At 33.2% G+C, this 10,854-nt stretch overlaps 3 protein-coding genes and 1 pseudogene across 8 annotated transcripts; 2 read left to right on the forward strand and 2 right to left on the reverse strand.

Moving 5' to 3' along the window:
- Nucleotides 1-563: 563 nt before the first annotated feature.
- Nucleotides 564-2,791, reverse strand: LOC8286008 (DAR GTPase 2, mitochondrial). 2 transcript variants are annotated; one of them, XM_015723680.2, is made up of 8 exons: nt 2,572-2,791; nt 2,386-2,490; nt 2,174-2,251; nt 1,698-1,848; nt 1,540-1,610; nt 1,298-1,394; nt 1,001-1,206; nt 564-880 (listed from the first exon to the last, which is right to left on the reverse strand). In XM_015723680.2, exons 1-8 carry the CDS (start codon nt 2,761-2,763, stop codon nt 638-640), a joined length of 1,143 nt encoding a protein of 380 aa, XP_015579166.1. In that variant the 5' UTR covers nt 2,764-2,791; the 3' UTR covers nt 564-637. The 2 variants fall into 2 exon arrangements, with proteins under 2 accessions (XP_015579166.1, XP_025014406.1); XM_025158638.2 differs by having other exon boundaries at nt 739-912.
- Nucleotides 2,792-2,827: 36 nt separating this feature from the next.
- On the forward strand, nt 2,828-7,507 carry LOC8286007 ((R)-specific enoyl-CoA hydratase). 5 transcript variants are annotated; one of them, XR_007217137.1, is made up of 7 exons: nt 2,828-2,968; nt 3,046-3,330; nt 3,512-3,627; nt 3,840-3,985; nt 5,998-6,115; nt 6,249-6,324; nt 7,193-7,507. XR_007217137.1 is itself a non-coding variant. In XM_048378631.1 (5 exons), exons 1-4 carry the CDS (start codon nt 2,927-2,929, stop codon nt 3,943-3,945), a joined length of 549 nt encoding a protein of 182 aa, XP_048234588.1. In that variant the 5' UTR covers nt 2,828-2,926; the 3' UTR covers nt 3,946-3,985; nt 4,111-4,360. The 5 variants fall into 5 exon arrangements, 3 of the variants coding, with proteins under 3 accessions (XP_048234588.1, XP_015579167.1, XP_015579168.1); XR_001535737.3 differs by lacking the exon at nt 5,998-6,115; XM_048378631.1 differs by lacking the exons at nt 5,998-6,115; nt 6,249-6,324; nt 7,193-7,507 and adding an exon at nt 4,111-4,360.
- Nucleotides 6,117-8,190, reverse strand: LOC8286006 (annotated as a pseudogene).
- A 1,458-nt stretch (nt 8,191-9,648) lies between these two features.
- On the forward strand, nt 9,649-10,625 carry LOC8286005. Its single transcript, XM_002526301.4, has 2 exons — nt 9,649-9,926; nt 10,036-10,625. Exons 1-2 carry the CDS (start codon nt 9,899-9,901, stop codon nt 10,500-10,502), a joined length of 495 nt encoding a protein of 164 aa, XP_002526347.1. The 5' UTR covers nt 9,649-9,898; the 3' UTR covers nt 10,503-10,625.
- The last annotated feature ends 229 nt before the right edge of the window (nt 10,626-10,854 follow it).

Below are 10,854 nucleotides of genomic sequence, written 5' to 3' on the forward strand. Positions count from 1 at the left end.
TGCCCTACCCCACACATATCACACTCATCTCGTTAATGTAGAAGTTTCTTAGAAAAGCAATTAACAATGTAATAACTTACTTGTCCTTTTCCAGTGGTCGGTACTTCAAGGGACCACAATGTTTGATGGCTGCTGCTGTCTTTGCTAGTTGAAGGGACCACAACGTGTTTGATTCTTCAAAGCGGCTTCACTTTCACTCTCTTTTACTTTCACTCTATTCTTCAAATGGTTTCAGTAATCACAAACGGTAAGAAATAACGGCTATTTCAATTTTGGGGATTTAAGGATTTCTTACACCATATATGTCATCATTTCGTTCTTTTTTTTTGTTCCTTATTAAAACTATAAAAACGCACCGTTTCTATAGGGCAAAACGCAACATTTCTGCTTTTGCTTTAAAACGCACCGTTTCTACATGTTTAAGTTACCAGAGCGCCGGCAGCCACGTGGAATAAACTTCACCAGAAATTTCATTTCTGTATCGATTTGACACAATTTATAATGTCGCACATGACATTGTTACAATTAAAAACACGTGATTAAATTGAGAAAAACGCCAAAGGTCGAGAACTTTTTTGCAATTAAGCCTTCTTTTAATAACTTGCTCTTCTTATAGGTAATTCCTATATTGTTAATGTTACAATACCAAAGGGTCTAAAGTGTAATGTCCAAGTCTCCCAGTACGATACAAATTGAGTAACTTAGTAGCAACCTTACTACAAGCATCATCTTCTAAATCCAGAGGCAAGTGAAATGTTTCTGTCAAGGCTGCAACCTGCAATTCAATAAGCTTCTGCAAATCCACTTCATTTTGCACATCACCATCAAAAGATGAAACAGTCTCAAAAAGCTTTCGCCGGGCACAATGCACTATGAAATCCTACATGAGAGACAATGACTACCATTCTCAGACTGTAAAAATAAACTATATTTTCAGTTGTCAGAATTGTTTGGTACTCATGATAAGCTCAAATTAAGAAAAACTTGCTGCTTTCTTTACCTGTGTATGATCTGTAAGGTGTTCCTTTTTCCCTTCTGTATCCAGTTGTTTGTCCCTTAAACACTCTGCTTTGTTGTCTGTGAATGACTTCTCTTTTTCACGGGCAGACAACTTTGCCCATTTCTTATATTCATCGCTTAGGTTGAGAATAGCTAGAAAATATTGAGCAAGTTCTCTTTCTCCAATCAAGCCATCTCTAAATGTTCCTGATATGAAAGATGGAGAAGAAGAAATATACAGTTAATTCTAGCCACTCATTCTAATATATTACAGTCCAAATTGCTGGCATAACTGCACCTGTCAGAGCTAGCTTGAAGCAGACCTCAGCATCAAAGATTTGAGGAGGTAAAACACCTGGGGTGTCTAGCACATAGATATTGGGATGGCTACCAATCTGGAAAGTAAAATGTAAACTTCATTAATAATATAACAATATACAGCAGGAGGTAGAGAAGGAATTACAAAATGAAAAATATAATTTCTTTCTCCTTCATTTCCTGGGTGCAAAGAACTATAACAATTAAGGAAAGGCTACATGCCTTCAAGCTGCTGATGTCTTTTGTCTCTCCTGGATGTGGAGTGACTTTTGCGTGCTTCAACTTTCCTTTCTCTAATTAAGAGAACCCATAGTTAGAAAGTTAGATTGAATATTTACTAGGGAGAGAGAGAGAGAGAGAGAGAGAAAGATAAGAATTACCTGCAGCACTAATCCTTCCAATGTGATGCAAAGATTTGGCAAGGGCTGACTTGCCAACATTAGGAATCCCAACCATCATCATTGTTATGGTACAACCAGAATGGTCAATGTTCTTCAGTCCTCTGACTTGGCCTTGTAAAAAGTTGAGGAACTACAGATAGCAAATCCCAAACAAGTTCCAATGAAAAGGAAGGCAAAACACATAAACTGCTCAGATAAGTTGCGTCTGAGGTTGAATTTAGATAAAGAAAAGCAATAAGCAGTCATTTTGACCAAAAGGAGGCATATGCACACTTAAACACACAATTATGTTGCAGCTGCAGAATCTATTTAGTGAAACCATGAGTTTTCTATCTCACAGACATGTCAATATGAACCTACCCGCGCATTTTTGGACCATGAGATAAATAAACAAATTCATATTATCTGATGCAAGATCAATTTTAAGAATGCATTGTGCAAAAATAAAAGGTTACCTCTTTTACATTGTCTTTATTGTGAGAATTGATTGCATAAGAAACAAAACCTCTTTGCTTAAAATACTTGATCCAATCCTATCAATAAATAAAGGCATGACAAGAAAATTCATCAACACAATCGAAAAGATTTGATACTAGAACCAATGCCTCTAATCCCATTCTTTTTTCTTGTTTATCTTTAAGAAGATATTCAAGTTAAAGCCTCTGACCTTGAGTTGCAAGCGATTAGCAAGGTCCATTTTGTTCATAACTATAATTCGGCGAGAGGAATCCGAGTGATTAGTCAAAAGCTGACACTCTGAAGACAAAGGAATCTATATAAAAAGAAGCATTGACGTCATTGAGACATTTTATCAAACGCTTGGCAGTTAACAGAGAAGCGTTACACAACTTACTCTAGCATCTCTAACTTCAATTACGAAATCAACTAATGAGATTCGTTCTGCAATAGCACTAGAGGCAGCTGCCATGTGAGGATTATACCATCTTTGTTCTCTGTTTCTTGATGCTTTCATTACTCTTTTTCCTATTTCACTGGCTAACATTTTTATGTAGCAGTTACTTTTTCTACTGCTTATATTTGCCATTTCTTTCTCTTCTCTTCTTTGCCTTATTCCCGCCAAATTCAGAAACTAGAACTTCTATTAAATACAACAGTTCAAAAGGCTGGGCTTTAAGCGGGCTTGGCAGCCCGAACAGAACCCAGAACCAGCCCGAATTCTTGATGGTTTATTATGACCTTCGTTTCCCATGAAATATTTATTCTTTTCACTGCAGATCAGGATATTAAAGGTTTGCTCTTCAACCGCTTGTTCAAATGCCTAAAAGAAAAGTTGTATACTCAATATTTTCTTGTTCTATCTTTTTAGAGACCCTTTTTTGCGATAATGTTCGTCAAGAGTTTAGTATCAAGGACTGTCCCTTATGCAAGACGATTTTCTTGGACAGCTCCAACTGTGCTTAAAACTGGAGATGTTATAAGGCAAACAAGAGTATTTTCAAATCAAGATGTTACAGAGTACTCAAAAGTGAGTAATGACTTAAACCCTCTTCATTTTGATGATGAATTTGCAAGGAATGCTGGATTTGAGGATCGGATTGTACATGGAATGCTTGTTGCTGCATTGTTTCCTAGGATCATTGCTTCCCACTTCGTAAGTCTCTTCCATTAACACTCTTCACTTTCACTTTTTTTATTTTCATTCTCCACTAATGAATGGACCAAGGTTTGTTTCCCTTGAATAGATATTTGAACAATTTAAAATAAAACATATTGAATTGTCCTGAAAAAACTTAATAATATCCAAGTCCTCTAAATGTATATACGCTTTGTAGCCTGGAGCTGTATATGTTTCTCAAGGCTTGCATTTTAGAAGTCCTGTGTACATTGGGGATGAGATTGTTGGCGAAGTACAAGCTGTTAGTATAAGGGAAAACAAGAAGAGATACATGTAAGTTACCTTAATGACATTACCCTATTAGTTTTAAATTGTTGGAAGTGAAGCTATGTTATGACACTGATTTATGATAAAGGTGTTATGGTTGTATTACTCGAGTAAAATTCTCAACAAAATGACATTACCCGTTTAGTTTTAAATTGTTGGAAGTGAAGCTATGTTATGATACTGATTTATGATAAAGGTGTTATGGTTGTGTTACTCAGAGTAAAATTCTCAACAAAATGCTTTAAGAATGGCGAGCTTCTTGTTCTTGATGGTGAGGCCATGGCAATCTTACCAAATCTAGCTGTGGAGAAGGTTGTGGACTGAAACAAGCTACTGTTAATACGCGAATTATTGCTAGTGACAGGTGATCCATAAATTAACACACTGTTGTTTGATCAATTCCTATTCAGTAAACTGAGCTGTCGACTTTCTTTGTTAAAATGCCTGTAGACTGTAGTTCACTATTGATGCTTGTTTATTTCTTGATAGTACTATGGATATTCTATAAGCAAATAGAGGTATTAAAGAGTTGAATTTCAGATCTCTTGCACTGCTAGACAGACTAATGGAGAAGTGGTAATCTGCTCTGCAGTTGCTAGAGTTTGCTAGATAGACTAATAGAGAAGTGGTAATCTGCTCTGCAGTTGCTAGAGTTTGTTGAAGTTGGGCTACTCCATATTAAAAGCATACCTACATTAATCTTTTATCTATATACCCGATGAGTCAAGTTTCATTCACAGCTCCAAGGGTAAATCTCATCTACAGCCTCTGATGACTTTAAGCATGTTTCTTATTGAAGTCCTTAAATTTCAATTTGTATTACAAACTTCCTATATTTATTTTTAAGCAACACTAAAATCCATTTAGTTTAATTATGAGAAAAATCCTGCTAATATAATATGATATCATACTACATGATTTTTTAAAACTCAAACATATATTAAATCTATGTCAAAGTGAATAGGATTTTTATTATTACCAAACTAAAATTGAAAGAGTTTTATGATACAAATTGAAGTTTATGAACTATAACGAAATCTACCCCAATTGCAACTATATTACTTTGTTCTGCTAGTTAAGTGTGGAAGACACTGCAACTTTTGATATGTCAATTCTGGCAGTGATTTCATTAGATATCTTACAACTACAATCCTTTTTTTTTTTTTAATTCTTTCTTCGATCCAGTTTTTCCATTGGATCATACTTTTTAGTTATCAGAAGCACCCAACTACTCTATTTAATTTTAATAAAGATATTCAATCGGTAAAAGAAGCATCTAATTTGGCAATTTACAACTGTTTTATACAAATCAAAAGATATTATCAAAATTGAGAGAATTTGTAAATGTCCTGCTTAATTTGACCATTAAGCTTTTATATAATCAAAATATTTTTCTTTGCAACTAATATTATTAGTTACAACCAATTTACAGAAAGTAGAAATGATTCATCTCCTAATTTCAACTAATTGAGTTTCTTGATCAAGGATGGGTTGAAGTTAAAGTTGGAAAATCCTGTGAAGACGAAGAAAGATTTGTCTTGGCCACAATTGATTGAAAACTTCCAAACTGAGAAAGACTTCTTCAAGATGCTATATCCTCATGGAGGATGGCATTGTAGACTCTCTCAGTAGCCTTCCTTGCCTAAAGTAAATATTGATATTTTAGTAGGAAAAAATTAATCTCTGAAGTAGCAATTAGTAAACAAAGAAAATAAAAGCAAAACATATGAATCTAAGAAGTTAAAGGGTTTATTGAAGAGTATTTTTTAATGTGCATAGAAAGTTTATTTAGCCCTTCTTCATTCACTTCTAACCCTCGGATATTATATCTTCAAGGAAGTGTCCAACTATGTAGTTTTGGAAAATAGATTAAGGACTTGTCGGATAGATAGCTAAGTGTAGAGTTCTCTAATTTTGTTAGATCATTCAAAACTCGCTAAAATTGACTAAAATTAAAGAAAAATCGAATTATGAGACTATTTTCTCTCTATTCAATTTTTCTCTCTAAATTTTATGAAAATAGATAGTTTTGGATGAAAGTTAAATTGGTAAGGAGTGAAATGGTGGTGGAATCGTTAGCAATTGACACCGAATGGATGAGCTACAACTGTTGAAGAAACAATATTAATGAATTTGGATGCAAATTGTTAACGGTTTAACTCTCGGAACATTATTATTAATAAATTTATATTATTCTAAAATTATAGTTAACTTTAAATAAGAAATAAGATTTGAACTATCAATCAATTGTTTTTATGTCTAATCCAAATAATTGAATTTTTACAATTTATAAATTTTACAATCCTTTGATCCAAAAGAGGTATGAAAGTACTAACTCATATAGGGATCCTACTCTATAATTTCTGTAATTTATAGCCATAAGAGGTGTCGTTAAACTGAAGAAACAAGCGAAACTCACCTTACAGCGCCACTAAGTCCGTAGGGAATCATCCAAAGTGTTGAAGATATATTGAGACTGGAGATTAAGTATTGGGTATGTAACTAAGTAAATGTAAGCAAATTATATAGAAATATGAATTTTAAGAGTAATATTTTATTTTAAAGTACTCAACAAGTATTTATGCAAGATTTTGAACTGACCTAATTGAGAGCACTGATGTTTCCAGTTTTGGATTTGGAAGAAGACCCGATAAAAGAACCATCATTTCGAATGACCACATTTCCAGGCTGTTCAAAGTCAAGGTAATAAAAGAACTGATTACATATTGTAATTTGAATTTTCCTTTGGTATGTGTTCTTGAATTTAAGATTTCATAATAAAGTATTCTTACATAATTAATTAAGAAAAGAAGCTAAAAATCAATTGGACGTAGCTCTATTGATACTGAAGTTGGTTCTAAAACTGTGAAGTTTCGAGTTTGAACCCCAGTAAGAATGAACTAATTAAAAAATAAAAGAAATTAAAACAAGGCTGTTTTTCATGTTGGAAAAGTAAATGTTTTTCATGTTATATACACCTATTTGATGGTTGGATAGGTTTTTATACTTATTATAATTAGTTTCAACTATTTAGCAACATGAAGAAACAAATAGAAAAGAAAATTTGAGAAGTATTACCAAACCATAAAAGCTGAGGGGATAGCAAGCCTCACATAATTGAGGATATTATGCAAGGCCTCCATTGAGAAGCCTGCCCAAGTTTTGAACAAGAAGGAGATAACTTGACATAAATTGCCAACAGCAATACATTGATGCAATAAGATATGGAATTTGCTAAAGCAGCTCCTTTACTTCCAAGGCCAAATTTGAATACCATAATCCAACATACAAGGATGTGAAGTAAAGCTGTAATTCCTGAGAAAATCGATGATTGGTTAGTTGGTTTGTTTTGGATGTTCTTTTTAGAAATAAAACATTTCCAATTTTTTAAAAGTAAATACTAATTAGGTGAAGCTCTTAGTAAAAACTCTAGACTATGAAATCTTAGTAAAAACTCTAGTCGGAGCTGAATTAATAAAAACAAAGAGGTAAATATTTAGAAAATAGAAACATTGAACATAATGTTACCTGAGGTTATCATCATTGGAGTGACATTGTTTTGAGTTTGTAGGAACTTGTTAAGGCATTGAAGTAGGGCATATGCAAAAAGGCTGGGGATCATGAAACGGGCGTATGTTCCAGCTTCCATTGAGATGGCTTTATCTTGGCCGCAGGCAATGAGAATGGGTAGTGTGTTAGCCCATACCGTAGCAAGTGGTATGCTAACAAGGATACCAACAAACATTCCTCTCTACATGTGTATGCCCATCATATAATACTGCCTTGCTCCATAGGATTGCCCACACAGTGTATCAAGTGCACTTGCCATTCCTAACTGTTCATTTCAAGTAAAAGAAAACAGAAAAAGAGTTCAAAGGTTACTCAATATCAGCCTGGTTGCCATTAGTGTCCGAGGTGTCGAATTTGAGATCTCTCCTTCTTCTTCTCTTCAAAGGTGATGGTTTATCCTTTACTTTAAGACGCTAATATACTAACATGGTAACAACAGACGAGGGAGATATAGATACCATAGGAGAGAGAGAACTTACAAGCAAGCTAAAACCGGTGACGGTAGCAAAAGAGGTGGCCATGGAAGCACCAGTAAGGCTTAACTCACCAAGATGACCCACAAACATAACTGATATCATTTGCAGAAAGAACTGCAACACACTTACTAATACTAGAGGCCCTGCTAACCCCATCTGTTTCTTCACTTCCTTTACTATCTCCTTCCACCTCCTTATCTTATTATCATCTTCTTCTTCTTGATCTTCTTCTCTTGCTGATGTTTGAATCAAGGGTGAACTTATAAAGGGCCTTGCCTCCTCTTCTCTCTCCATTTTCTCCCCTTCTTTTCTTCTGTTAATTAATTTCCCTGGCTTCACACTCATACACTACCAAAAGAATTCTAATTCTTTGTGTAAATGAGCATCTTTAGAGAAGTAGAAGAACTGCCAATTATCTGAGTTTTCATCATATTGGATTGTGATTGATGTGCTACGTTCATTTATTTTCTAATTCAATATTTGAAGATAGTTTTAAAATTTATAAAAGAGATGAAATAAATCAGAAAATAAATATGCAATTGGAATTATTAATGAAAACTATATGATAAAATAGCATTTAGTTCAGTTTATATTTAGTAGGCATCTTATCTAACTTTAAGTTCAAATCTAATGAATGAGATAATGATATGCATTTTTCTCAGTCACTCAAGGTAATGATGCAACCTAGATTGCTTATACTAGCATAGGTTAAAGTAAAGATGGCGTTCCTAATATTTTTAACCTAAATTTTTTTATAATAAATATTACTATTAAATTGATATGATGGTCAATCAATAATAATAGATGAAACTAATACATGTATGAATGTAAAGAAATCATTCATTAAATTTATAATATATAAGGTTTGTATATAAGTAAAAAGCCAAATTAAATTATGGAATTTAGCCTAACATATTTAATCCAATATAAAACAGAAAATTAAAGTTTTTTCATAATTCAAAAGTTCTTTAAGGGATGAAGAAGATTGATCATCTTCTTTGATCATTGAAAGAATAATGCAAAACTAACTAAGTGTTGTAGAAAAAGAATTGCAGAAAATTTGCAGAAAAAAAAAAAGAATAGTAGGTCGATTCTCTTCTTTTGTTTAAGGATCTCTACTTTTTTTTTAGAGATTTCTTTTTCAGAGTTTTTCTCTTAATATAACACCGCTATAGTTATTCTCTTAACTACATTGAACAAAATAAACAACTTAAAAAATAATTATTGTTAATTACATTATAACTAATTAATTTTCTCTTTGTGGACTTTGATAAATTCGATTGGGCTTGCAATTTTGGTAGTCCACGTGTCTTTATTCCCAGCTTTTTACAGCCGCAGTCCAATTAAAACTCATTTATATATTTTTTGCTCATATTCTCTCTCTAGCTATTGTCACCTAAAATTAAACAATAAAAATAAAATAAGGTAATAAGTATATATTTCTACATATTATATATATAAAACATACAAATAAATTACTAAAATGCCTTAATTATATATATAATATAAACCTATCAATATTAAAAATCGGAGGAAGAATGTGATTGGCCATAGCTCTTATTTGGCACTACATAAATCAAGACCCAATTAACAAACTAATTAAGTATACTTAACCTTAATCAATTAATTAATAAGAACTATAATAATAATAGTGATAAAACCAATAATTGAGTAAGTCTAAAAGATTTATAATAGTTTTTCTAGTAAGATTATATTTATTTATGAAATTTTAACATCAAATTAATTAGAAAAATATCTATATTTTTTTTTATTTTTCATTAAAAATATGGTGTAGATATTTTTTTATTTTTACTATATAAAAATATAAAAAAGATAATTTTTTATTTTTAAAAGAATATGGTATTAGTAGTTTTTTATTTTCTTTTATTAAAAAATAACGATATCATATTTTCAAAAAAACAGTTAAAAGATATTTAAAAAAAAAAAAAAATTATACAATAAAAATAATAGTTTTTATTAGTTTTAAAATATTTATGAAAAGCTCCTAATAAATTATTACATTTTGTTTACACCAAAACTGAATTTTGACCCAACCCATTTACATTACATAGCCCGATCTCAGAAGTCCATGAGCTTGACCCAAGTTGATTAACCCATGACGCTAACATAATTTACTGGGTCGGGTCATAAACTTCTCGGTTCGGCCCTAACTTTAATTTGTCTTTCATAAGCACTCTCGCCCTTCCTCAACCTATCTTATATTTCCAGCAATGAACGCTACAACGAACTTCATTGAAGGTTATTTATGTTTATTTTATCATTTTGGTTTCATTTTTTCTGTATAATTTTTATTTTCACGAATATTTCTTTGTTCGATCCATAAATACTACACCGATGTGTATTGCAGACAACAATGATCCTGAAAGCGATTGCGACACGAATACCGATGTAGCACCTGAATACTACCAGCCGATCTCACCACTTGCTGACGATGACTCCGATCCCGAACAAGCCAACTCCGATGAAGATTCTAGGGCGGAGAACGGAATCCGCTGTCTTCATCTAAACGGCGACGTAGAGCAGCAGAGCAGCAGCAGCAGCAGCGAGGAAGAAGAGGATGAGGAAGAGGAGAGAGTGAGAGAAGCGTCTGAATCGGCTATTTTGCGAGCATTTAGAGAGGATGAGAATCGAAGGAATGCTCCGTTGTCTCAAGAGAATGCTACTCGTGTTATCGAGGCCATGCGTGGGATTTCCTTCTCCGATTACACTCCTGATTGGGCGGGTCGGGTTCCTCAGGATCAGTGGATCCATCGCCTTCGAGCTTTGAGGAGCCAACAACAAATACTATCACCCAACACTTCTCTTCACAATTAGATTCTTACTCTTTATTGTTCTCTGCTTTTATTGCTGATCTATTACGAAAATATGTTGTCTTTTATTTAAGCCGAAATGTAAATCTCAACTTAAAAGTAATTTCACCTGATCAATTTGATAAAACTTAGAAAAACCATGCTGCTTGTTTAAGGATGTAGCTTACTGGGCTTCAAAAGTTTATCATGATAGGGATATTCGAAGGATGGGATTAAAGGCTTCAGTGCGTCGATTTCTGCAGCAAGTAATCCCCAAACCAAGGGAGAGTGAATGGAATGTTACATATGAACAAATAGAGTATGCTCGCCTTGATGCTTGTGTCTTTGAACTTGTGGCAAACTTGAGACGGACGACC

This window comes from Ricinus communis, chromosome 8 (genome assembly GCF_019578655.1).
Source record: "Ricinus communis isolate WT05 ecotype wild-type chromosome 8, ASM1957865v1, whole genome shotgun sequence".
NCBI classification, from domain to species: Eukaryota; Viridiplantae; Streptophyta; class Magnoliopsida; order Malpighiales; family Euphorbiaceae; genus Ricinus; species Ricinus communis.

Bases quoted from the DNA above. Each gene is read 5' to 3' on its own strand.
- LOC8286008 (XM_015723680.2), bottom strand. From the start codon at position 2,763: ATGGCAAATATAAGCAGTAGAAAAAGTAACTGCTACATAAAAATGTTA. The intron at 2,491-2,571 runs GTAAGTTGTGTA...CTTTTTATATAG, and splicing joins TTGAAGTTAGAGATGCTAGA to ATTCCTTTGTCTTCAGAGTG. The intron at 1,207-1,297 runs GTGCAGTTATGC...CTTTCATATCAG, and splicing joins CTTCAAGCTAGCTCTGACAG to GAACATTTAGAGATGGCTTG.
- LOC8286007 (XM_015723681.2), top strand. From the start codon at position 2,927: ATGAAATATTTATTCTTTTCACTGCAGATCAGGATATTAAAG. The intron at 2,969-3,045 runs GTTTGCTCTTCA...CTATCTTTTTAG, and splicing joins TGCAGATCAGGATATTAAAG to AGACCCTTTTTTGCGATAAT. The intron at 3,331-3,511 runs GTAAGTCTCTTC...TACGCTTTGTAG, and splicing joins GGATCATTGCTTCCCACTTC to CCTGGAGCTGTATATGTTTC.
- LOC8286005 (XM_002526301.4), top strand. From the start codon at position 9,899: ATGAACGCTACAACGAACTTCATTGAAG. The intron at 9,927-10,035 runs GTTATTTATGTT...TGTGTATTGCAG, and splicing joins TACAACGAACTTCATTGAAG to ACAACAATGATCCTGAAAGC.